This window comes from Pteropus vampyrus, unplaced genomic scaffold, assembly GCF_000151845.1.
Source record: "Pteropus vampyrus isolate Shadow unplaced genomic scaffold, Pvam_2.0 Scaffold102, whole genome shotgun sequence".
Lineage (NCBI taxonomy): Eukaryota > Metazoa > Chordata > Mammalia > Chiroptera > Pteropodidae > Pteropus > Pteropus vampyrus.
The window spans coordinates 1,891,486-1,918,282 of record NW_011888883.1 but is presented as its reverse complement, the minus strand read 5'-3'; the positions used below and the strand labels follow the sequence as shown (position 1 = coordinate 1,918,282).

General features: G+C 35.4%; 1 protein-coding gene across 1 annotated transcript in view; it reads right to left on the bottom strand.

Moving 5' to 3' along the window:
* Positions 1 to 25,224, bottom strand: part of ME1 (malic enzyme 1) — a 147,157-nt gene extending 121,933 nt beyond the window's left edge. The window contains exons 1-2 of the mRNA XM_011364885.2: positions 24,882 to 25,224; positions 2,592 to 2,725 (exon numbers count right to left, since the gene is read on the bottom strand). Of these exons, the coding sequence (XP_011363187.1) occupies positions 2,592 to 2,725; positions 24,882 to 24,959 (212 nt within the window). The 5' untranslated portion in view covers positions 24,960 to 25,224. The remainder of the gene's footprint in view (positions 1 to 2,591; positions 2,726 to 24,881) is intronic.
* Between the last annotated feature and the right edge of the window lie 1,573 nt (positions 25,225 to 26,797).

The window sequence follows — 26,797 nt, the reverse complement described above, 5'->3', positions numbered from 1 at the left end:
TTTCCAGAATTTTTCATGAATAACAACCTCACTTCCTTTGATTACCTGCTCATAAGTCACCTTCTCCATGAAGTCTGTCCTGATCACCCAATTTAACAATGCAAACTGGCCATACCAACCTCCAGCATTCCCATTCCCCCTTACCCTACTCTACATTTTCGTCTTTTTCATTAATACTTATCATTTTCTAGCATATTAAATAATGTACTTATTATTTTGCTATTTATTATTTTTTCATAATATTTAAAAATAATTTACCTAGGTTCAGTGAGGGCAGAGATCATTGTCTATAATCCCAATATCTAAAAGAGCATGACACTGAGTTGATGCTCAATATATTCTGAAGAACAGTTTATGGGAAAAATATGAAAGTCATCAGCTCTTAGGAGGTAGTCGATAAAATAGTCCAGGAAAAGAATATAAAGTAAAAATGTAAGAAGCTGAAGGAAGGACTTAAGGAACAAATGAAGGGATTGTGAAAGAGTTTATAAATGAGTCAGCCTCTTTCCCCAGCTGCCCCTGTCATCACCCATGCGCTCATGAAAAAAAGTGGCCATGGCAGAGATGTAGGTTATCCATGGACTCAGCAACATGGACTTCCACTCGCCAAGGCTGACCTGGCTATAGATACTGCCGAGTACCCAATCTGCCAGAGACTAACACTGAGTGCCCGATACGGCACCATTTCACAGCTACTTGGTGGAAGGTTGATTATATTGGACTGCTTCCATCAAGGAAGGGGCAGTGTTGTTCTTATTGGAATTGACACTTACTCTGGATATAGAATTGCCTTCCCTGCACACAATGCTTTAGCCAAAATTACCACTGTGGACTTACAGAATGCCTTATCCCCATTATGATATTCCACAAAGCATTGCTTCTGATCAAAGAACTCACTACATAGCTAATTAAGTGTGGCATTGGGTCATATTTATGGAATTCACTAGTCTTACCATGTTTCCCCACCATCCTGAAGCAGCTGACTTGATAAATGGTGAAATGGCCTTCTAAAGATTCAGTTATAACACCAGCTAGGTGGTAATACCTTACAAAGCTGGGTCAAGGTTCTCCAAGGGGCTATGAATGCTCTGAATCAGTGTCCGATATGGTGCTATTTCTTCTATAGCCGACATTCACAAGTCCAGGAACTAAGGGGTGAAAATGAAAGTGGCACCACTCACTTTTATTCCTAGTGACCTACTAGCAAAATTTCTGCTTCCTGTCCCCATGACCTTATGCTCTGCTGGCCTAAAAGTCTTAGTTCCAAAGTAAGGAATTTTTCTACGAGGCAATGATTCCACTGAATTGGAAGTTAAGACTGCCACTAACCACTATGGGCACCACATGGCTCTGAATCAACAAGCAAAGAAGGAAATTACTGTGCTGGCTGGAGTGATTGACCCTGCCTACCAAGGGGAATTCAGATTGCTACTCTATTATTATTATTGTTATAAATTCTCTTCAACATCCCAGGAAAAAGGAACTCTACTAGCAGACTGCCTTTGGACTCGAACTGCAAGTCTTCCCTTGGTCTTCAGCCTGCCAGTCTACCTACAGATTTAGGCTGCTCCCCAGTCATGTAAGCCAATTCCTTGAAATAAATATATATCTCTATCCAACAAGATGTGATATATATGTGTGTGTAAGTGTGTGTGGGGGGGGGGGGGGGGGGTGGGTGGATGGATGGATGGATGGATGGATAGATAGATAGTTAGATAATAAGTAGGTAGATAAGATAGATGATAGATAGGTAGGTAGGTAGGTAGGTAGGTAGGTAGGTAGATAAGATAGATAGATAGATAGATAGATAGATAGATAGATAGATAGATAGATAGATAGATAGATAGATAGATAGATAGATAGATAGATATACACGCACACACATTCCATTGGTTCTGTTTCTCTGGAGAACCCTGACGAATATGAATACTTACTACATATTGGGTTAGCTCCTTCTTCTAACCTTCGCAACAGTATTTTCAAATAACTGTTATTCTCTTCAACCCACAATGAAAACTCTGAGGTTTAGAGAGAACTCCAGTGCCTTAATAAGAAAGGGCACAGTCAACGGCAGAGGGCAAGACATATACAGTAGACCTGACAGTGGTTGTAGTGGTTTGCTCAAGGCCCCACTGCTAGTGAGATACAGCCAGGATTTCAACCTAAGGAACAATGTTACCTCTATCTTTGTATAAACATGGAAATGGAATTCTAAACAAAGTAAGTGACCTAAATTAGAATCAAGTCTAGAAGTTGAAAAATGCAGTTTTACCTACAATGTACTTACAGTCTGGCTAAAAGCTACTTTAACATGTTTTGCTCTGTCTAGAACGGCATTTCCTGATAACTCACCTTTATAAGAGCAATGTTATCACAAAGAAAAGTAGTCTCTGAGGATATGGTTTAGAAAAGAAAACTTTATTTTATTTAATGTTCCTACAGGGGGTACATTTTTTAAAAAACATCATTGTATTTAAAGGCAAATTGTCAGAGTTGGCTACTCTTTCCAAATCACTAAACATTTTAACTTTCCCATCTAATAAAAAGTAAGCTATAACTGCCTTAGAAAAACATAAAAAAGAATGTGTTACCTGTCGAAGTCAGAGTTCAGACGCTCAAAATTTTTTATTATTCTAAGGACCTGGATATCTTGACCAATGAAGCAAGGTGGCAATAATCCATGAATATTCAATTGCTGTCTCTCTTTCAGGGTAAAAGCCAAGTCCTACGGAGAGAAAAAAAAAAAAAAACAATCATTTGAGGGGAAAAAAAGACAAAAAAGCATTTATTTACACAAATAAAATCCAACAAGTATATGGAATTAAGAATCAGAAGATCTGGCATTGTGTTAAACATGGCACTTGGCTGTGAGTAGGTCAGGTAATCTCTTAATACCTCAGTTTCTCCAACTTTAAATATTAGAATACTATATTTTCAGATCTGTAACACTCATATTGCTAAGATGAAATTAGGTAATAGATAGGAGAAAAATATTTGAGGGCATGCCAATGAAATATATAAATATCATATCATCAAATATAAAAGTTAATAGAAGTTATGATGAGATTTTAAAATTATGAATGTGAGTAGGTCACCTACAACCTGCTGTGCTTCTCCCTATAAAATAGGTTAGGAAATGCCTTATACATGATTGAAGCACCTGTTCCAACACTCCTTTCCCAAGTTATCTACTACATTTATTCTTATATACTTCTAATCATGCAAAACTTCTCACTACTGCCTGAACATACCACACCCTTTTATTCTTCCATGACACCATGGTCAAGAATGTCTTTTCTGCTTCTCTGCCCTTCAAGCCTCACCTCAAATGCTCTCTCTTCTCTAAAGCCTTCCCAGACCCACCCAGTATGTCCATTAGGCCTCATTATTATACCTATATTATTTGTTTACATGAACATTGACTATATAAAACAAAAATAAAGAAACTATGATGCTTGAAAACAAAAAAAAAATAAATAAATAGAACTGATGGGTTGGTGCAAAAAGTCTTGCAAGGATATAATAAATGGGGTAGTAATAGCAAAGAAACCCCAGTAGTCATTAATCTGGAGATTGGACTAAGCAGTCTCCTTAGAGAAAGGTCTCCCCCTCCCCCTAGAGATACTGAAGCCCAAGAGGCCTCTCTGACTAGATCGTGACTGCTATGCATATGTGTCTGGCAAAAATGTACCAACATGATGATGGTCAGGTTCACTCATTGTGACTGCCGCTGATGTTTCTTAGACAACCCGGATGGGTAGGAATGTATTCACTAACTTTACATTGGGTGTTTCTACAGCCATCCTCCTCTGCCACTGAAACTGTCTTATGGTGGCAAGATAGTGAGTGACTCCTAGATAGTGAGTTTGGGGGAAGTTTATTACTCGGAATAGGACAGATAATTTGGTTAACAGACTCTGATATATTAAGAAATGAACATGTTCAACCTCAGGAAGTAGGTGAAAGAGGTCAATGGATTAACTACTCTCTATTTCTTCTACTTCTGTATATAAATAGGCCCATTAATTCACGTCCCTGATAAAAAGCCTTATGTTTAATTAGATTTCTGGGTCAGAGAGGTAGACTGAAGAAAGTCAAATAGATTTGTCCACTGAATGACATCTGGTGGGCTAAGTTGCCTACAAGAACTAGCTGGGACCAGTGGCTCCAGAACCTCCAGTGAAAGAAGCTGTGCACAATCTTGACTTCTCAAAAGGTCTCCAAGTGCTATCAGCATGGCTGGTGTCCAATTCCAAGATGTTTTTCTCCAATAGCAGCCAATCTCAAGACTGCTAAAGCTCCCATTGTTACGTACTCAGGAGTCCTCTGGAGCTCCAATATGTGTGGACAGCAGTAGGACAGTCCCTTTCCTAGAGAATAATCTAGTATATCCAACTGTGCCTGACTCAATCACCCTATCTTGGATGCCTGGAGAAGAGCAGACCGGTGCAAGCTGTCAGTTCTTTGCCTAGGAGTATCAGCACGCACCAGGATACACTTGTAGTGTTGCCAGAACCTTTTACATGCCATTTTCCTTTTTGTTTGTGGTTTGTGTCCCCCTATCAGAATGTAAATGTCATTAGGTCAAAGAGTCTTGTCTTTTTTTCACTGCTTTATCCTCAGTTCTTAGAACAGTAACTGACATGAGATGTCAGTAATTCTCTGCATAAACAATAAAAAGTTTTAAATATTTAATTTTAGAGACGTATTAAAATTTTAAAAACAACATAAAATTAAAAAAGCAAACTGCTGCTCAGAAAACTGATTAGCATACTAATTCTGATAAAACTGAATTTAAAATTAAAAGCAACTAGAAAGAAATATTTGTGTAAAAAAGTAACTATAAAATAGAAGGTATACTTCACTTATTAAAGATATAACTAGGGAGACTAATCAGTTAAACAAAATGTCATGAAATAACTTCTTGGAATTAAACAGAATCATGTACAGTAATATATCTGAAAAAGAAAACAAAACATTTCTCTAACTTGAAATGAAAAATTTGTAAAATTAAAACAGAAAAAATGTAGGCTAAAGATAAAATCTCAAATACACATGAATATATGTAAAGAAACAGTAAACTTCTGAATGTTATGCCTTGAAAATTTGCCTGCAAAAATAATAATCAAAATATCAATATTCTGAGAATAAGGTTTATTATCAGAAGTACTAACCAATGTTCCTTCACTCACTTAATAATGGCACTTAACAATAATTTATTGGTGCAGTTAGCCAATCTTTTCACATAAATTTTCCAATGTCTGGTCTGAAACTAATTCTTAAATCTAATAGGTCTCTCATATCTTAGCCATGTAAATAATGCCATCTGGTTCTTTTCTGACATCCTTTGATGTTTACTAACTACAAACTCTCATATACTATTGCCTAGATTTCCCAAGACATAGTAAAGTGCCAATTCAACTCTTTAAAAACAAAACAAACAAACAAACAAAAAATCTAGGTAAGTGGGCCGATTTAAAGTCTTACAATTGGGTTCATATTCTATTACTATCCTTTATAAGTTTTTTTAAATCAATGAATAAGTAAACTTAAATCTTAAAATCCCTGAAAATTTAAAATTTATATGGCATTTAATTTAAACCAAATTTTTTAAGAATGACACATCAATGTGATTACTACCAACCTACAGCTTCCCAAAGAGTATTCGGAGAAAAAATAAGTGGAATTTTGAGCCGTTTAATAAAACTGGTTCTGTATTTCATTTTTTCCTATTGAGAGACATATTCATAAAGATACATTCTGTAGAAATTTATAAACAAGTCAATTATGCCTAAAATCTGACAGTGAAATGCTATCTTCATACATTCTCCTTATTAAAAGGTGATGTAACATACAATTGTTGCAAAGGATTTTTACCTTAGGGTTATCCTACAGGGCTTATCCAACTAAGGGTAGTATATCCCAAGTATACATGCAAGTTCTAACTTTCATTTGATTTCTACTGAGCCTTTCATGTAGTTAAAAGTTTAGCCATCTATACACATATTAGGTTTCCGGGCTACCTATATAATTCTAATTCCCTAAAAAGAGTGCTCATACACTCTAAACTCAACCTCAGTTTTCTCCTTTCCTGTCTTCCTTTTACTTTCTCTACTCCTTAAAAAAGCTTTGGAGTAGATCCCTAGACAGCAGGATGGTAGGTATGCTGTTTCACTGCCACGGGCAGCAAAGAGGACAACTATTCTTCTGGACTCTACAAGTTAATCAATGTATATCTTCTTGAGAACAATGAGACTATGAAGCACAAAGCAAACATAACTGAGAAGGAAAATTTGTCCTGAGTAATTTAGCAGAAACTATTACCATTAAAAACAGAACATATATATTCCATATTCTGCACCAACCATCTTTAATGTTTCCAATGAACTTCAGTAATTTGCTTTATTTTTCCCCTGAATAATGGATAAAAATAATCAGGCTGAATGATAAAAAGTAAAACATTATCTAAATCACAAAATCTTTAATATAAGTAAATCTATACACGTATGATTAATTCATGATGACAGGATTTATTAATTTTAATGTTTGAAGCCAAAGGCATATTAGGGCAGAGATGGCTGTATGTTTTATTCAACTGGTGAATCCGCAGTATCTAGAACCTGCCACTTTGTAGGCAATCAACAAAAATGTGTTGAATTAACTAATTAGAAATGATTTGCTATAACTACACAATTGCTAAGGAAGATTTTTAGAAAGTAGAGAAGTGGAAAGTAATAATTGCAAAAAAAATTTGAAACAATTAAGCTATATCTGAAAACTAGACTATTACTCAACAGTTAAAAGAAACAAGTGCTGAAACATGAAACAGATGAATTTCAAATGCATTATGCTAAATGAAAGAAGCTAGACTCAAAAGGGTACATATACTGTGTGATTTATCTCATTCTGACAAAGGCAAAATTATAAGATATAAAAAAAAAAATCAATAGTTCTCACAGCCTGAGAGTAGACAGAAGAATATTTGATTACAAAGGGGCACGGGAGTAGACAGTAGAATAGTTGACTACAAAGACGCACCAAGAGGGAATTTTTTTCAAGTGAAGGAATTATTCTTGATTTATGGTACTGGTTACACAACATTGAACATTTGTCAAAACTAACAGAATTATAAATCAAAAAGAGTAAATTTCATTGTACTGAATTTTATTAGGCTTTTTATATAAAAAGTCAATTCAGATTTCAACATAAAAAAGTATCACTATTCAATGTGTATTTATTGAGTGTCTAATGTGCCAAAGACAATTTTAAATGCTGGCAATGCAATGGCAAAAAAGAAGACAAAAATCCCTTTATGCATGGAATCTCATTGTAGCTGGAGAAACAGGAAATATCCAAGTAAACAATTAAATTAAAAAATGTAATTTAGATAATGAGAGCTGCTTTAAATAAAAAAACTGGCAGCTGTAAGGAGAATGATGTGTGGTGGGGGGGCCTCTAGACTGGGAGTCAGAGAAGACGGCATTTGGGCTTGTATTATACAAATGTTTTTAACTTTCTTCTTTGTATTCTTTTTTATACTTCCTAAAACCACATGAAAAAGGAGGCTAGATCTTATTATTCACATTTTATGGGTGGAAAATTTCAAAAGGAATATGTTTCTTGCCCAAGACAAGTAATTATATGTTCTGTTTTCTAAGTGAAGACCCCACTGAAAGAGAAAACCTGAGCTATAAACATTTATGGACATGACTTAAATTTCTAAACACATTTAAGTTCAAAAGGCTTTTGTATAAAATCAGTCTCTGGGGAATTTTCCATTATTAAGGCCACTAGTGAGCACTGATAATGGAAAAAAAGTATTTTGAATTCTTTTTATTTTTTTTCAGTACTGCAGAAGGAGTTTGCTAAGTCATCTCCAGGCCTTATACCCAATCCTGTTGGGGACCAAAAGACCTTTGTGACATTGCTGACAGAGTGAAGGCGGGGAGGCGGGGGGTAAGGGGAAATCAATACAGCAGCTAGCTAACTTTCTCCTTACTTGAAAAGAATATAATTTAAATGAGTAAAAGTTTGCTTAGCAAATTGATATACTTCACACTCCAAATTTGAAAATATCCTATTAAATCTGTCTTTGAATTTACCAATTTTTTTCATAATTTATGATTTCAACTGAACTACATACAGATTTGTTATATAAATGTAACATACAATAGTATGGCACATCTGTCCTAAAAGGTATTTTCATATCAAAAAGGTTTTAGAATTGTGGTAATTTCAGGGAGAAATTATTTATACATAGAGTACAAAAAGAGGGGCCTTTGTGTTTTTATTATACTGAAATAAAGAGATCAAACTGAGCTTTAGTTTTAAATATCATAGTATTTTCAAATGTATTAACATAGTTTATGTGCATGGTTTATATCTATAAAAAGAGAAGTGATACTAATTTGTCCTGGACACAGTCTACTGAAGGGTTCATCCTGCAAGTCTTCCAGAGTGCTAAAAAATTGCTCTTTGAAAAATTGTTTTTTTTAAATTCTAATTGACAACCTAGATAATAACTTTTAGAATTTTCCTGGTGGTATACAACCTCATTTCTTCAAAAACCATCAGCTAGATAAAATATACATTTCTAAAAAAGTTTATATCAGAAAAATAATCATATAAAAATAATCATTTTGAATGCATTCAGCTATTTAATCAAATTCTCTAGTAATAGTCTCCTTTAAGAGATTTTAAATAATTATTTAAAACCAATATTAACAACAGCTTCTTTAAGAAAAAATATTTGGCTTCATTACATAGCAGTTAATTTTTACTTATATCTAATATAAAGTAATTCGAACTACTATAAGTAATGATTATAAAAATATCTAAAGTACATGTGACTCTATATACCCTAAAATTTATAGCAAAATAACAACCCAAAATTACTTCATCTAGGTATGAATTATAAGATATAAATAAACAAGTTTAACTATTTTGTATTTTAAGTCAGTGGTCCCCAATCTTTTGGCACCAGGGATCAGTGCTTCTGTGAGAATCTAATGCCTGATGATCTGAGGTGGAGCTGAGGTGGTGATGCTAGGTGGGGAGCAGCTGCAGATACAGATGAAGCTACACTAGCTGGCCCACTTCTCACCTCCTGCTGTGCAGCTCAGTTCCTAACAGGCCACAGACCGGTACTGGTCCTCAGCGGGTTACAGACCCCTGTTTTAAGTGACATGTTGCTTAATTTTAAAAAAAAAAGAAAGAACACCTACACCTAAGAGAGCAAATGAATTTTTAAACTATCAGATGAGAGGTTTAATTAGTTTAAGTATTTCTCGCTTAAGTCAGATTACTGATCATTATAGGTTCCTTAATAGACTGAGAAATTGTTAACCATCAATGTCAACACTGCATTTTTTTCAAACACAACTCTTAAAATCATTAATAGGGTTTCAAAATCCCTTCAACAAGATGGAATGCTATTGTCCCCAAACAAGTTTTAAGGGAAATTTCACAAAGTTGCCAAACCAGTAGAGAAAAGTTCCTGTTAAGTAGAAGACTGGTGATCCTTAGTAAACTATTGAAATCACCGATGCACACAAATGATTAAAAAAAAAAAAAAAAAAGCCAAATCTAAGATCCTAGTTTGAAATGTGTGTGAATAATCCAAACCAAATTGGTAATACCAGTTGCCAGTACAGTCTCTAATAATCACATGCACATTTACGCTATTCTAGAAAATCTTATATATGTGACCTGGGCAAAATCCTCTAAATATGCCTATGATAGTATGTATAGCAATTTCTCAATAGAGAAACAGAAAGATCGGGATTACAAAATAATCATCTATTGTGTCTTCGTTTGAAATTTCTTAACTCTGAACTGACAGAAGGTACAGAGTATGAAAATTAGACAGCAATTCAACATAATTACCAATTAAATTGCACATGAATTTGTAAATGTTCCTTGCTTATTCCTGAATGATGATCTCCTGCAAGAAGGCTTTTCCTTCTCTCTAGTTTAGTGACATGTCTTCCAATGTGCTCTCACAATATCATGTACTTCTATCATGGAACTTACTATAACTTCATTATTTCACTTAACTGCTGTTTTACCCAGTTGTGTTGCTTCTGGAGGACAAGCACTATGCTATTCATTCACATTTGTAAGCCAGTCCCTAATGCCTTGTCAAGACGGAGCAGGGCCTCAATAAATTTTAAATAAAAAATGGACAAACGAATATATGAATCTTAAACTTTTCAGTTCCATGTAGTTCAGTTCTACATAGTTCTATTTTGAATAGCCAACCCATCACGCTCACATTTCAAAATGAGATTTTTTTATATATGCAGTAGTACAAGAGTACTCTTGATTTACAGTCTCTCAAATAATTGAGCTTTCCACACATACATTAGAAAATTATTTAAATTATCCACTACTAACCTTTTTAAATTGACTTTAAAGCAGGCGTTCAAGATAAACTTGGTTTGACAATAAGACATAACTACATACCAACATAAGCATCAGAGCTTGTGAAGATTTTTTAAAGTACCTGCATCTAAACCTGGGTTTCTCAAACCCGGCACTAGTAACATTTTGGACACGATAATTCTTTGTTGTAGGCGGCTGTTCGGTACATTTTTGGTATATTATAGGTTGCAACAATCCATATGCTTTAAATTTACATGAATACTTCACCAGTAAACATGTATTCATTTCAACATAATAAGTCTAAAGATCATACTGTTTAGTTTAGATATAAGTTTGATTCATATGTAGATATTATTTAACATTATTTAACACTGTGACTTTTGAACAAGTGTTTGGGGTTAAATGGAGACTCTCAATTTCTGTATCTACTAAATAAGAGTAATCAAAGATTTATAGAAGACACAGTATATGTTATCTGTGCTTCGTTTGGTTGTTAGGAAGATAAAATGAGATCAGGGATTTTTGCACCCTATGTAAATTATAATGTGTTATATAAATGCTTATGTTACTAACAATAAGTTTTAAAATGAAATCACAAATATGTAAGTACATTGCCTTGCTATTTAAGTCTTACGATATCACATATTTTAAAAATATTTTGATGTCTACATTTCATTATAATTTGTTTCTTTTATAATACTATGTATTCTATTTATTTAAACCCATTGCTTTGAAGAGTCCATAGACTTCAAATTTCCAAAGGGGACTTTTGGCACAAAATATGTTAAGAACTGTTACAGAAAACTATGCTTCAGTTTCCTAAGGGATATGGACTTCACATATCAACATGACATTCCCAGAAACACCACAAGATGGCTTTCTTACTTCAGATCCATAGTTGAGATTTTCAGAGATGTTGTGTTTCCTCTTACAGTTCCTTTAGAGAAAACTGAGTTCTCTTTATTGGTCAGGGTTTTCCAGAAAAACAGAAATAATAGGATGTATTTGTATATATATATCATAGGTATGAAGAAATTTATTTAATGAATTGGCTCATACAATTACAGAGGCTGACAAGTTCCCATCTGAAGTAAGCAACATAGAGACCCAGGAGAACCAAAAGTGTAGTCCAGTCCAACTCCAAAGGCCTGAGAAACTAGGAGAGCTGACAATATAGTCTACTGTGAAGGCTATGAGGCTAGAGAACCAGGAAGCGCCGATGTTTCAGTTCAAGTCCAATGGCAGGAAAAAAACCAATGTCCAAGATTGAAGGCAGTGAGGCAAGAGGGGTTCCCTCTTTTTTCAAAAACAAATATTTGTTGTTTTTTTTCAACAAATATTTGTTGAGTGAATGCTCATAATGTTTACAGGCACTAAACAAATATAGTCCACAGCCTTATGAAGCTTACGACCTAGAGAATTTAACAGGATAATATATAGCTACACAATAAATAAAATGATAAGTATGGGAGGGGGAAGCGTAAGATCTAACAATTTAGAGGGTTAAAAAGGAAGAGCTCATTGAGCAGTGATGTTAAAATGAGATTTGAAGGACATGTAAAAGAGTAGGAATTGAACGGGTGAAAAGCTGGAGGTGGTAGTACAGAAAAGAGCAGGGGCATAAACTCTGATTCACAGAAGCTTGGCTTCTTTGAAAAAGCATAGAGAAGGAAACTGCACCGACTGTAAGAAGAATGCTGAAAGATGACACTAAGAAGACAGGCAGAAATCAGAGTAGGCAAGTCCTTGTTACCCAGGTAAAGTTTAAAACTTTATCCTAAGACCAGTAGGAAGACCCAAATCTTTTCCTAACTAGTTACACCTAGTTCATGAAAATGCTGTAAGTGAGTTAACAGCACTCACCCACAATATTTGTTACGCACCATATTAAGGACTCCCCACACTAAGGCTAGCTCAGTTAAGAAAGTAAAAACAATGCTTTAGAACCAGTTTCAGAGTACCAGGCAGATGACAGAGGGTTCAGTCTGGGATCACGATTCTCAATCTATTTTCCATGTCTCCATATGAGTCACATACATACATACTCCTAACTGCAATATTTCTCTTCATAACACTACCTCCTACCTACTACACCAAGGGCATATGATTCATGCCCTACATTAATAACATTTATGAAAATTAACTTTAAAAAATACACGTCTTTCAATATTTCTAGTTTATAAAGGAAACACTGGTCACCAGACAAAGTTGTTGCCTGTAGGAAGGGGAGCCAGCTAGCTGGGGAACAGAAGTAGGAGGGAGACAAACTTCACATTTTTGTATCTTTTTATTTTTATACAGTGAATCTGTAAAGCTATTAAAATATTAAGAACTATTAAAACCATTTATCTCAATCTCCAAGAATATCGTAATCATATTATTTACATTCATTAAATCTTTATACATAAGTTTCTTGCAGCTCTGTCTATGGCAGAGATTGCTAATTGCCTACCATAAGAGGCAATTAGCCCCTTGCTCACCAGCAAGAGGACCCTAATTTTATTTGGGAGTAGCAATGCATCAGATAAAAGACTACAATTCCAGATTCTCCTGTAGTTAGAAGTGGCCGAATGACTGAGTTCTATACAATGCGTGTAGGTGGAAGTGTTATGTGAGACGTGGGGAAGGCTCCATAAAGAGAACTAACGCCATGCAAGGTGAGTTTTCTTGTGTTTCTCTCATTTATTCCAGTGGTCAGCTTGGAATGAGTATATAATACCTACATACTTACAATCAGTAGGACCATGAAGTAATCTTGAATATAGTAGAGCAGTAATGTTCCTGATAACTGTGGACCCACCAAACAGCCCTAGACTGTCAATCTGATTGCCTATATGTGAGAGAGGAATAAACTATAATGAACTCAATGCTGTTTTATTTTTTGTGATATGTAACAAAACCTAATCCTAAATGATACACTGGTCATCCTTTACCCACTAAAGGAAAGACATTCTCCAACATCCAACAGCATATTCATCCCACAAAGAAAAATATGACCTGAAGAGAGATTCTAATAACATCTAGAAGGTAGAACAGAACTATGTTACTTCAAGAATTAGCCCTCATTTATCCATTCAACAAACTTTACAGAATGTTATTCACTATATTCCAGGTCATGTGAGCAAATATGTTGAAAGATAAAGCTACAATACAAACTAGTATAAAACCCCTAGCCACCCTCCACCAAAAAATTTTGAACCTTGCAATTTCTGTAGTATTTTCTCCATCACAGCATGAAGAGAAACAGCAGTGAAGTACAGATAATTAAAAGGCCAAATATCTTTCTGAATCTTTAGAATACAAATATTTTATAACTTACCCAGAGTTCTTATCTAACATGAACCATTTTCTACAGTATAACTTTTATTATTAATGTTGATTTGCTATAGCAAATATATACCCAATAAAATGGGGAGGGGGGATAAATATACATTTGAGATCTGATTCTCTGATTTTTCCCCCTAAAACTTAAAGTTAAGTTAGATTGAGTTTCACACATTTGCACCCTAAAAATAACAATATGAGGGTTCTGGTTCTGTACAAGATGGAGTAAGCACACTTGATCTTATCTCTCTCACTGAATCCAACTATAAACCTCATACGGAATGCATTTAGAGCTATCTGAAGACTCTGAAAAGTAAATGGTAACAGAAGAACTGGGGAAGAAGACCAGAATCCAAGATACCACCAAACCAAAGATGAGTCTCCTGGAGTTCTGCCCTCTCGCATGTCCTGGATTTGTTTTTTAACCTTCCATAATCAACTAGCCTTGACTCAAAAAGCAGCACAAAAGCTGGAAGTGCAACTGACTGCTGACAAAAGAGTGCCAAGAGAAGCTTTCTCTTGCTGGTAGAAGAATCAGGAAAAGGAGCTGATTCTTAAAGCTCACAGAAGAGGGAAATCCATTTTTATTTCTAATTTTCTCTAGCCCCAGCCCCAAGAATACCAAAGTGGATTGTAGAAACATGGGTACCACAGATGCCTAAATTTCTGAGGTAGGAAAATCATTCTTTTTAATCAGAGGAGCAATGGTCCCATGATCATGAGTCAAATGCCTGTTGTTTTTTCTCTGTCTTCCACATTTGGCCCTAGATGCAAATGTAGCTGATGGAAGTACACAGCTGAGTGAGGAAACTAAAGGCCTCATTTTCTGACTAGTCAACTGGTAAGGGAGGAGGGGGAAGGGGCTCAAGGAGACAGATGGTATCAGAGAGATCACAGAAAGAAGGGAACTCAAGAGAGCAATCTCGTAAAGTTGTATATGAACTCCTTGGCTCAGCTCTGAGCTACATATGCATAGATCTGACCTTAAGCAGCATACCAAAGGCTTTGCGAACTAAATGTGGAGTAAACCGCTACACAGATCCCACAGTGGCCACTAGAAGGTACACACGATAAACAGATCTAAATAGCAGTACAAAGTTGGCTTTGAAAACAAAATTAATATTGGAACCACAACCTACAGAAGGTGAGTCCAACTTGAGAAATGACCTAACCAGGTTGAGTGACTTCTAAAACTAAAAAGAACAGGATTCCCCTTAGGACTTAACTAAAGCCTAGACATTCAAGCTAAGCCAATGTCCAGGACACATGCAAAATTACTCAGCATACAAAGAAACAGGAAAATGTTAACTCTAAAAGGAAAAGATAATCAAAAAGCACTAATCCTGATAAGATACAGGTAATAGAGTTATCAAAGACTTCAAATCAGTTATTATAACCATGCCCCAAAACATAAAGGTAAAATCTTTTGAAATGACTGGAAAGATACAAAGTCTCGGCAAAAAAATAAAAGCTATAAAAAGAAATAAAAATTTTAGTAATGAAAAACACAATAACAAAATACTCATTGAATGGGCTCAAGAACAGAATGGAGGTGTGAGAGCAAAGAGTCAGCGAACTTGAGATGGATTATTAGAAATTAATCAATCTATAAAATGAAAGAAAAAAATGACTGAAAAAAAAGTCAAAGCCTCAAGGACCTCTGGGACAATATCAAAAGGCCTAACATTTTTATCAACAGAATCCCAAAAGGAGAGGAGAGAGAAAAAATAGTTGAAGAAATAATGGCTTAAAACTTACCAATTTTGGAAAAAGACATAAAATTACAAATTCAAGAAGCTCAGCAAACCCCAAGAAGATAAACTCGAAGAAATTCAAACCTGGAAAAATTATATTCAAAATGTTGAAAACTAAAAGTGAAAGAAAAAAAATCTTTAAAGGAGCCAGAGAAAAACCACAATTCAAATGACTGTAGATTCCTGTCAGAAACAAGGGAAGCCAAGAAAAGAGGAATGGCATCTTGAAAGTGTTGAGGGAAATCAGCTGTCAACCCAGAATTCTGTAACTGGTGAAAATATCCTTCAGAAATAAAAGTGAAATAAAGACATTCTTAGATGAAGGGAAACTAATAGAATATTATTCAGCCATGTAAAAAAAGGAAATCTTGCTGTTTGTGACAACATAGATGAACCATGAGGGCATTATGCTAAGAAAATTCAGACAGAGAAAGACGAATACCATATCATCTTACTTATACGTAGAATCTAAAAAAAACAAGCTCATAGCTATAGAGGAGAAAGATCAGGAGGAAGGGCAGAATGGGTGGAGGGTTAAAAGGTACAAACTTTCAGTTATAAAATAAATAAGTCATGGTGAATATAGTTAATAATACTGCATTACATATTTGAAAGTTGCTAAGAGAGTAAATCTTAAAAGTTCTCATCCCAAGGAAAAAAATTGTGTAACTACGTCTGGTGACAGATTTTACCTAGACTTATTGTGATCATTCTGCAATACATACAAAATTCAAATCATCATGTTGTATATCTGAAACTAATATGTTATATGTCAATTATATCTCATTTTTAAAAATTTTATTAAACACATGTATGGAGGTATAAGTGGATATAAAAAATATGATAACTATAACATAAACAGAGGAAAGTAATGAGACCTGTATGATGGTAAAATTTCTACATTCCAATTGAAGTGATAAAATGTTCACTTTAAGTGAATAGTGAAAAGTTATGTATATCATAATCCTAGAACAAGTATTAAAAATAAAAGACTGTACAAAGAGATGTTGTCAAAACTCAGTGGGTAAATCGTAATGGGATAATAAAAATATTCAAACAATACAAAAGAAGGCAGAAAAGGAGAAAGGAATGAAAAACAGAAGGAATAGACATCTAATAAAATGGTGGAGAGAAATCCAAACATATCAATAATTACCTTAAGTATAAAGGGTCTAAACACAGATATCACCGTCAATTGGCAACAACTACAAGCAAAACGGACTGATTAGATTAACATGGCTTCTTACCTACATGTTCCTGTAAAGATCCAGGAAATGTTGACCTTAACCTGATTCTACATGTCTCATTTCAAGCTCTTTCCTATGATTTATGTCATTGGATGATTCTAATCAGTAATGTCTCTGTTGTTTAAGCTTTGAGTCTCAAAGGAAGATTATAATACTTTTTTGCATTTTCCCAATTTCTCAACTAAATTTTCTCATGATTTGTAAAAACATAATTTTGAGGAATTTGAGGAATTTCTGTAGGGAATTTTTTATCCCTTTGTGTCTGCACTGAATAAAATATGTTAAAAGTTTTCTATTATTAGTATGTTTTTTATTTCTCTTTGCATGTCTTGCAGTGTCTTTTTCTATGAAGGTGACTACTGTGTTACTTGGTGCAGAGATGTTATAACTTCATTCAGAATTGTACTTTCAGCATTATATAGAATATTTTGTCGCATTTCATGCTTTTTGATGTGAATTCTACATTGTCTGATGTCAGGATAACTGATTTCTGGCTGTTTTGCATTTTCCCATATCTTTATTTTTAGCCTTTCTGTAACAATTTGTTCTCAATGTATTCCTTATATACAGCATAGTTTGCTTGTGCTTTGTGAAACTTTATGAAAACAATTTTATATATAGGTGAGTTATTCTCATTTATCTTTATTGATACGACCAATATGTTTGCTCTCAATTCTGTCATATTATTGTTATAATTACCATATGTAAAATTTAAATATAAGCAAGATTTTGAATAAGCAAAAATTTTAAAAGTCTACAAAAATGCTCATTAACCAAGTTTCAATTTCTTTTGGACATGTAAAGGCTTATGGTTTTTCTGACTAACCAGACCTACCACTATTAGTAACAATAGTAATGTTTTCACAGTTTCAAAATTATTAACTTAAAAGATACCTCAATTTGGGCATGAGATGGAAAAACAAAAGGGCCAATACTGCCAAGGTAAAGTGGAGCCCCATATATAACACTAAGACACAGAAAAGAAAGCTACTATATATTAATCTTCCCAGGTATATGAATGCACTACTTAAGTCATAGAGCAGAATTTTTTTAAACTACAAATTTTAATTCACTAGTGAATCACAACCAATATATTTTTTTTAATTGAAAAAGAATAAATACTACTAGAGTGCATTAAACACAGCAAAGGAAAGTACTGTGTTATGAAATTTTGTTTCAATTACATGAGTGTATTAGTTTGCTAAGGATAGCAGGCATAACAAAGTACCAGACTGGGTGGCTAAAACAACAGGAATTTATTTTCTCACAGTTCTAGAGGCTAGAAGTCCAAGATGTCAGCAAGGTTGCTTACATTCTGAGGCTTCTCTTTATTGCCTTATAGGTGACTGTCAGAATTCTCTTTGTCTTCACATGATCTTTCCTCTGTGTGTCCTAATCTCTTCTTATAAAGACATCAGTCATACTGGATGAGGGCTTACCCTAAAGACGGATTTTAACTTTATCACCTTAAAGGGTCTTATCTCTAAACATGGTTACATTCTGAGATACTGGAGATTAAGACTTCAACATATGATTTTTGGGAGAACATAATGCAGCCCATAACAATATGTTTATACAAATATCATGTATATGTATACTATGTCACAATCAAATAAGTTTGAAAATATCTTAGAGGACTCTGTGAATAGATTATTTAAATGTATTTAATATATTCTAAACAGCCTAGCCCTAATATTATAATGAAGTCTTAGGACTCCTTTGGTTTCCATATCTCAGGTGTTAACAAGACAATGTAGAATTTAACTACTCCAGAGATACTCATGATGTAATCCTGAACATTCATATGCACACGGTACTTTTGCTGATGTTCTTACTCAACCATTACTTGATTATAAAAAAAAAAAAAATCAATCCTAGCATCTTAGGTCTAGGGTTTGTTTATTAGTATAGAAGCTCTAATAGTTATAGTCCCATGTTTTTAGGAACATTATTCATTATTATATTGACTTCTCAAACTACCAGATTAAACTACAGAAACTTAAAGGCGTAATGTCTATCCCTTCTTTTTAAACTCAAAGAGCAAGCATCTGAAAACAGTTTAGTTGATGGCTAAGATATATCTTCAGAGCCTGAAGGAAAATACTGATGTTTTAAATCCTCTAAATTTATTTAAGGCAATAATTCTTTGTTTTAAAGTATATAGGCACACCTCAGAAATATTGCAGGTGCAGTTCCAGACTACCACAATAAAGCAAGTCTCCTAATACAACAAGACTAATCTTTTTGCTGGTGGAGGGCCTTCAATTTGTAAACAAATGATATCTATGGAGCACAATAAAGCAAAGCACAGTAAAGTGAGTCACAATAAAACAAGGTATGCCTGTACTACATTATAAAAATTATGCTAAAAACAGGTAAAGTGTAATATATAAGCAATAATATATTTTAAATATTATTATTTAGAATATAAACAATCACACTTTACACTTTGACCCCACATCTAAAAAAATTTCTTAACTATTTAAGTTAGAAATAATCACAAATTAGTTCTAATGGATTGTAACATATCTGATGATCAGTTCTGGATCCATATACGGTCAACAGTTTATTGAGTTGGTTCGATAACATAAAATAAATAATAAAGTAATAAACAGGCCAAATCAGGCAATCTTAAGTCTACAGATGTCACCCCTTATCCACAGCATTGTTTTCTATGGTTTTCGTTACCCACAGTCAACAGAGGTTTGAAAATATTAAATAGAAATGTCTACAAATAAACAGTTCATTAGTTTTAAATTGTGTGTCATTCTGAGTAGTGTGATGATATCTTGAGAGGCCCACTCCGTCCCGACAGCACATGAAGTCATCCCTTTGGATACACTCCCACCTCTTAGTCACTTAGTAGCCATCTTGGTTATCAGCCATCTTGGTTATCAGATGGAGGTATCGCAGTGCTTGTGTTCAAGTAACACTTATTTTACTTAAAAATGGCCCCAAAGCGCAATGACCCCAATCCTGGCAATTCAGATATGTCAAAGAGAAGCTGTTAAGTGCTTCCTTTAAGTGAAAAGGTATACATGTATAGGGAAAAACAAGATAAAAATAGAATTCTATATTATTCAATGTTTCAGGCATCCACTAGGGGTCTTAGAATGTATCTCATATGTACGAGGGGGGATTATATAACAGTATTTGGTCTTGTCGATTTTGAAAACTATTGGAAAATAGTTCATATATTTGTTTTGTCAGAGTAACTGATTATTTCCAAAAGCAAAAAGAATAAAGTAAAGGCCGGTTTCACACCACTGGAACTTCAAATTTTGTGTCATGGAAATTCACTTCCTCTTATCTCAATAATTCTAACTACCCAGGGCATACCTTTACTTTTCTCTAACAAGTCATGTTCTTTCATACTTCCAAGCCTTTATACCCTGTGAGCAGAGTACTGAGAAACAAAAAGCTTTCTTTTTACTTTTTTTCACAAGGACATTCTTCAACCTATACTTGGCATTCTGTGAAAATGTATGAAAGATTACAAAGGTCATATGATATCGGTCAAGCTCACTTATATGACTCTGAGTAAAATGTAAATCTATCTCTCCCAGATACATTTTTAACTATAAATTTATAAATTAAAGAATACAATCCCATCATCAAAAATTTGAGAGAAGGGGGTAAATATACTAAAAAATGTACTTTATAATTGTTCCAGCTATGAGTTCAGACTCTCTATATAACAGTGAACTATCATATTAATAATTAATTGCAAAAATAAACTTTTTATAATACATAATTTAGAAAAAAATTAATATGCACTATTTCAAATAATCTTACAAATACATGAGTGAAGAAAAGACAGAAATCATATTACAATGAAAATATAAGTAGACTCACAGCAGGAATCTTATTCATTGCTATATCTGCTGCACCCAGAATATTACCTAGCATACAATGGGTTTTGAATAAGTAACTATTCAATTAAAAAAAAAAAAAAAAAAGGTAAATTGATGAAATTTTCACTCTATTTTCCAAGGACAGTAACTGAAGCTAATTAAGAAAATCTCAAAAATCTCAAAACTGCTAATTGGAAGAATTAAGACTTGTGCTTATTTCTTCTAGACATAAAATCTTAGAATGTTCATTTCATTGCATCACATTTCCCATACTTGCCTAAAAGTTAGAAGGAAATCAGAATACAAAAATGAAAAATCTCAAACCTATTCCTCTCTTCAATATTTTCTGTACTCCATATCACCAGTCTTGAGTTCTCAAATCAAATTCACCTTTCTACTCATTAGAACATATTATTTTGGTTTGTGCTATCCTATACTATCACTGTTGTCTCAGCCGCAGCAAAGTAATAGATAGGTATGGAAGCAGCTGACTGTACATCTTCATTACAACAGCCTTCACATCAGTGGGATTCTCAGTTATGTAATATGTCATTTCTCATATTGCTGAGGCAACTCCAGAGAACTGTGGTAGGTGAAAATTTCTGAATGATTCATTCTGGTATACTTCACATTGAAGAAAAAGAAGAAGTTTAAGGTACCTTTCCTTCATAGTCATGAAACTTGTTTCTCTTTTCCCTACACCACTTCCAACTAGATCTAGACATGCCAGGACACAAACACCTACAAAAACACTTGCCCAGAAGTTAATTTTTAGATTTAACAGTTAATAATGTTGACCAAACGGACTTTGATAAAACACTATCACTAACAAACTGGATCAAACTGCCTAAAATATTAAAAAGTGATGTCTTTTGGAGATTTACTTGTAGCTCATGTTATTATTTAATCTTAAAGATATGGAAACCATGTAGGCAAAAGTTAATTATGATAAAACTATCTATTAGTGTTTTCTACAATTGCATAGATAAAGCAAACTAATAAACTCAGAAATAAAGGATAAGTGTGATTTTTATTGTGTATAATTTTAATTTTGAAGAGCGATTTATGAAACATCACTATTAACCACATGAAAATTCCTGAGAAAAAATTTCAAACACAATTCACCTAAATCAGAAGGTATCCTTGAAAATCATAAACATTAAACATTAAAACATTAAATTAGACATTAAACATTAAATTATATAGCACATATAACACAGGCAAAGACAAGTACTTCAAAATAGTTTGAGCTTTATACAGAAAGTTACTGAATCTCACAAGTGTGAGGTAGAAGTACTCTCCCAAATGCTGTGATGAAATCCTACTTAGAATGATGTGTATTTGAGTATAAGCAAATAGTAAGAATCATACATGAATTATTACCAAAGAAAAAAGATCCTATTTCTCTTAAGTTTTTGTTTTGTTTTAATCCAGATCACATCTACTGTTAACCTTGATTTTTACCAAAATTAAGTATCTCCCTAATGTTATCCAGCAAGTAATTAAAATGTCATGGGATGGTCAAACTTAAAACAAGGTCCAACTTTTCTAAATGTATTCCATTACACAATATAATAGCATAGGGAGTCAACTTAGCTTTAGACTTCAATGAGAATTTACTTTCAAGACATTCCATTAAGGATGATAAATGCCTTACGATAATGCCCAAAGCACCACTTTAAAAGCTACCTGCTTTAAAAGTTGGCTGTTTGGAAGGCTAAGAGAAATAAAAACATGGCTCATTCATTCATTAAATAAACATTTATTTAATGTTCACTGAGAAAAATTCTGTATTGTTATGATTCCTGCCCTATAACAATCAAAATAAAATAAGAAAAAAACAATGCAATAAATACAAAATGACACGCTACAACTGCATACATAAAAAACAGAGATGTTAAGTAATGATAATAGGACGAAGATAATTAGGAAAGTCTTCTCGAGAGAGATCATTACTAAATCAACTAATGACATTTTAATTGTAGGAATCACACACAGACAAAAAGTAAAGTGATAAGAGATTCAGCAAATATATTTTAAGTGCAAGGCTAAATTGGGGAACTAATGAAATAAATTTGGAGATGGTAAGCCTCATTGACAAATTGATTTTATATTCAATATAAATAATAACATATTATACATACTTGGATAACAGAAAAGTAACATAAAGAAAATGCTAACTGATGAAGATAGTTCTCTCATACCTAGATGTAGGACAGACATACTGAAAATAAAACCAGTGAAACTTGCAATTTCTCAAAAGGTAGGGTGATGAAGATAGGTATGAGTATGGTTGAAGAAGTCTTTGTGCAGCCAGGTGACAGGCTGCCGTGTTATATAGTAGGGTAAGAAATACTAGTGTTACTTTGGAGCCAAGATTATCACAAAAATCAATAAAAATTCTCGGGGTACTAGCAAACTTAAAGACCCAAAAATCTTCAGTGCAGGGCAGACCAAGAAGGTCTCACAGCTGTGGTTTTAATAGTGCATATGAAGACATTGTTACTTCCCTGAAGCACCACACAACTGTCTTAGAACTGAAAAAAAAGAATAAAGCTTATTCCATTAACCCCCCCAAAGCTGGTGAACTAGATTTTAAATCCAATTTGATACTATGTAGAAATAAAGTTCAATTGCAAAATCAAAAACATGTTCTTAACATATTAATGCTGCACCATTCTTCCTTTGATGGAGAATCTTTGAGATTCTATCATTCTTAAGTAGAAATTAATCCTTATTGGTGAACAGGAGTCAAAAGGGTTTTAATATCACATATTCTTGATGTAAACAGTAAAGGCATAATTATTCTTGCTCGAGAATTGCATTTTCCATCTACCTACTCAAAACAGACACATTTGCCCCTGACTGGAGGAAATTCAAACAGGTTATACCTAACTCATGTGGTCCTTCTTAAGTGGTGACCATTACTTGGTCATAAACGTAAGGCAGCTACACATGAAAGTCACAAATTGTTTTGTCACATCAAATGTTACCTTTGTTCTACTGAAAACAAGCCCCAACCTGCAGAATAATAAAAAGGAAGAAAAAAGTCAAGCTAGTAATTAAATTCATTTAAAAACTATTTAAAATTTCATAATGCTCTGCGGCCACAAATATCAAATAATCATAGATTTGTAAAAGTTTCCTGTCGCCACAAAAATCGAAAATAACTCACAGTAACTATAATTTATTAAATAAAAGCAATCACAAGTCTTCAAGCCATTAATAATGATCAACAAATCACCAACCATATGACTGGAGGAAAGCTGAGATTCGGTTCTTAATGAAATAAGGTGTCTATTAAAGAGACAACCAAAATGACTAAACAGATCCGTGCTTTCTGATGTACTTCCCATTTACTAGATAAAAAGGAAATGTCAAAAGCACACCCATACAGAAAAGGAACAATCCAGAGACAAACCTGGCTATAAAGTAAGTGCGAATGCTTAGCATCCGGATAAGCAAAATTATAAATTCTAAGGTGTTTCTCATTTGAGAAAAATCTTAGGTGTTTATACAGCATTACTGGTTAAGAAAAATGGAATGCTACCAGGATCTGAAAAAAGGGACTGAACAGAGTGTACACTGAAATCTCCTTTTAATAAAAAGAGAGATCTAAAACAAAAAAAATTCTTAATTTTCAGAAGGCCAGAGTCAAAACATGGAAAGGTCTTTATTCACACAGTCCCGCGTCTAGAACAGGGTTTTTGTACCAGGCCTTCTATGCAAAGTGTCCAAGGCAGAAGCCATCCACCATGCATTCCCAGTCTCTTAAATGTGTCACTCCAGAAACCAAGAGGTCTTGACTTCGAGGTTGTTAATGAGATCCAAGGCTCTCAGAACACATTTCTGTCCGGGCTGGACCAACAGGGCCACTTCTCTTCAAGCAGCCTCCAAGAGTTGCCACACTGAGTAGTTAGTGGGTGGCACAACGAGGCTGCCCTACCAGCCTAGCTGCCACCTTCACAAAAGCACTCGTTGCACATACTTTTCCTGATACTACTTTCTTTTACCTTGGCTCTTGCTCTGGAGAAGAGAAGCCAAAAAGTATTATAAACAAGTTTCGTCTTCTCTTGTCCCAAAGCGGGATGCTGAGGTGCGGAGGCACCAGCACCACCCTCGCATCACCCTCCCAGGCACAGACTCGAGTAGGCAGCCCCTTCATGGGCGGAGGCACGGAGGTCGCCCTGAAGGCCCTGAGCCGCCCGGCGGGCTCCGTCCGCGGGGAAGCAGGCGGAGGGGCGGCTCGCAGTGGAGGGGACCCGTGGGAGGTGCCGGACCCTGACCCGGAGAGGCCGGGAGGCCGACTGCGGGCTTACCTTGTTGAGGTGGGGGTTTCGTATCACGGCGTAGCCGCGCTGGTGGGTGTGGCGGCGGCGGGGGGCTTCGGGCTCCATGGCGAGCGCACGGTGTGCGGCGGGGTCCGGCCGGAACGCGGAGCACGCAGGGCACGCGCGGTGTGGGCGGTGGATGCAGCTGGGACGTCCGCTCCGACTGCGGCAGCGGCGGCGGCGGCGCAGGAGAAGGGCCCGGGGCTGGGGGCGGATATGGGTGGCGAGAGGGGGTGGACACGGCGGGAGGAGCCGGCGAGAAGTCGGTGTGCGCTGCAGGACAGCCTGTGAGAAACGCCGAGTCACGTCAGGAGATCTGCCGAGCCGGCGAGTGAGGAGGAGGAAGATCGCGGCCCTGACCGCGCCGCTATGCCTGAGAGGAGGCGGCCGCCAGAGCCGCTCCCCTGCCCTTGCAGCGCCCCCACCTCACCATCGCTTACAGTCACAACTGTGCGAGCCCGTCTCCATGTGGGACGTGTTTAAATGTTGTGTACAGAATGCTCTCCTCACCCCAGACACACGTGGGGGGTAGAGCCAGGTTCCCCCGCCTGGCCCCCTGGCCTCGCGGGCGCCATCACCTCTGCTAGAGGTGGCCCCTCAGCCAGAGCCGCAGGGATGTGGGAGAGGGCTGCTGCTGACGCTCGGAAGGGGACCCAGGGATTGTTTGCATAAAACCCCAACTGACGGAAGAGAATCAGACTTGATTTCTCCCTTCCAGTTAGGCTCTTTTCGAAGAACTCTATCCACAGTTCTGGGTGCCAGCCATGCCAAGGAGGAAACCAACCTTGACCCAGAAAGCCCAGGCCCAAGTAGAAACTGGGAAAAAGGCAAGAAGGAGAGCGCAGGCGCCACATCGCATGATTCTCTGGAGATTATCCACGAGAATTTTAATGTCATTAGAATAAGAGGCAAGGTGTGTTAGAGTGCAAATGTGTCAGGGCCCAATAGTCACATTTATCTTGTATATAATTTTAGTAAGTTCTAGAAGCCATGATGTTTAAGAACCTCTCTCTGAATAATGAGTGATTCAGTTTTTAAGGACTTCAGTTTCTTCTTTGGTAAAATGAGAGAGTCAGAATGATGTTATAGCGCTAGAATTCTGTTTTTATTGATATTTATACTTGAAGTTTCAAGATATGAAGGAATAGTCAGATCAGAGCCAAAAGGAGTGTCTGACACAACAATGACAAACACTATAAAGATTTCTGTGCCCCATTTTCCTTTTCAGTTAAATAGGAATCCTAGTTTCTGCCCTAGTCATCTCTACCTAATATTACAAAACATAGTGTTTGGGATTGATTATTTGTTGGTTCTATGTATCCACGAACTAGACACACATCCAAACAGTGTCTTCTTTATTTCTAATCATGTTATTTTTCTTATCAGAAAGATTTGTTATCGTAATTGGTTTGGGGGCATATTTATACCCAGAAGTTTCTTAGGCCTAGTCTTTGAATTATCTAGAATCAGTTGTTTTCTTTAGAGAACATTTTAGTGGCATCCGGAGTTCTTTAAAAACATTCCTTGCATTTAAATAACACTTTTCACTGTGAATTTTGGTAATCTATAAATAATTAACCCTACAACATGTGAAAAGAAGGTATTCTTTACAAAGTCACTCTCTTAAATTAACTGAGGCATATTACAATTAGAGTGCTTTATCCGAAACAAAAACAGTTTAACAACAGGCCTAGGAACCCAACAGAAGATAAAGAAGAAACAAAAATGTTTGTACAACAGAACCTTGTTATAATGTAGCTCCTAAGTTAGTTCTATTGCTTGTCTATTCCTGTTTCTGTGACATAATATCTACATATAGGAAAGTTGATGTAAATATAGGGAGTAGTCCAAAAAGAGTGTGTGGGCTCTTCCTCCAAGCCATCATTATAAAGGAATTACAAGAC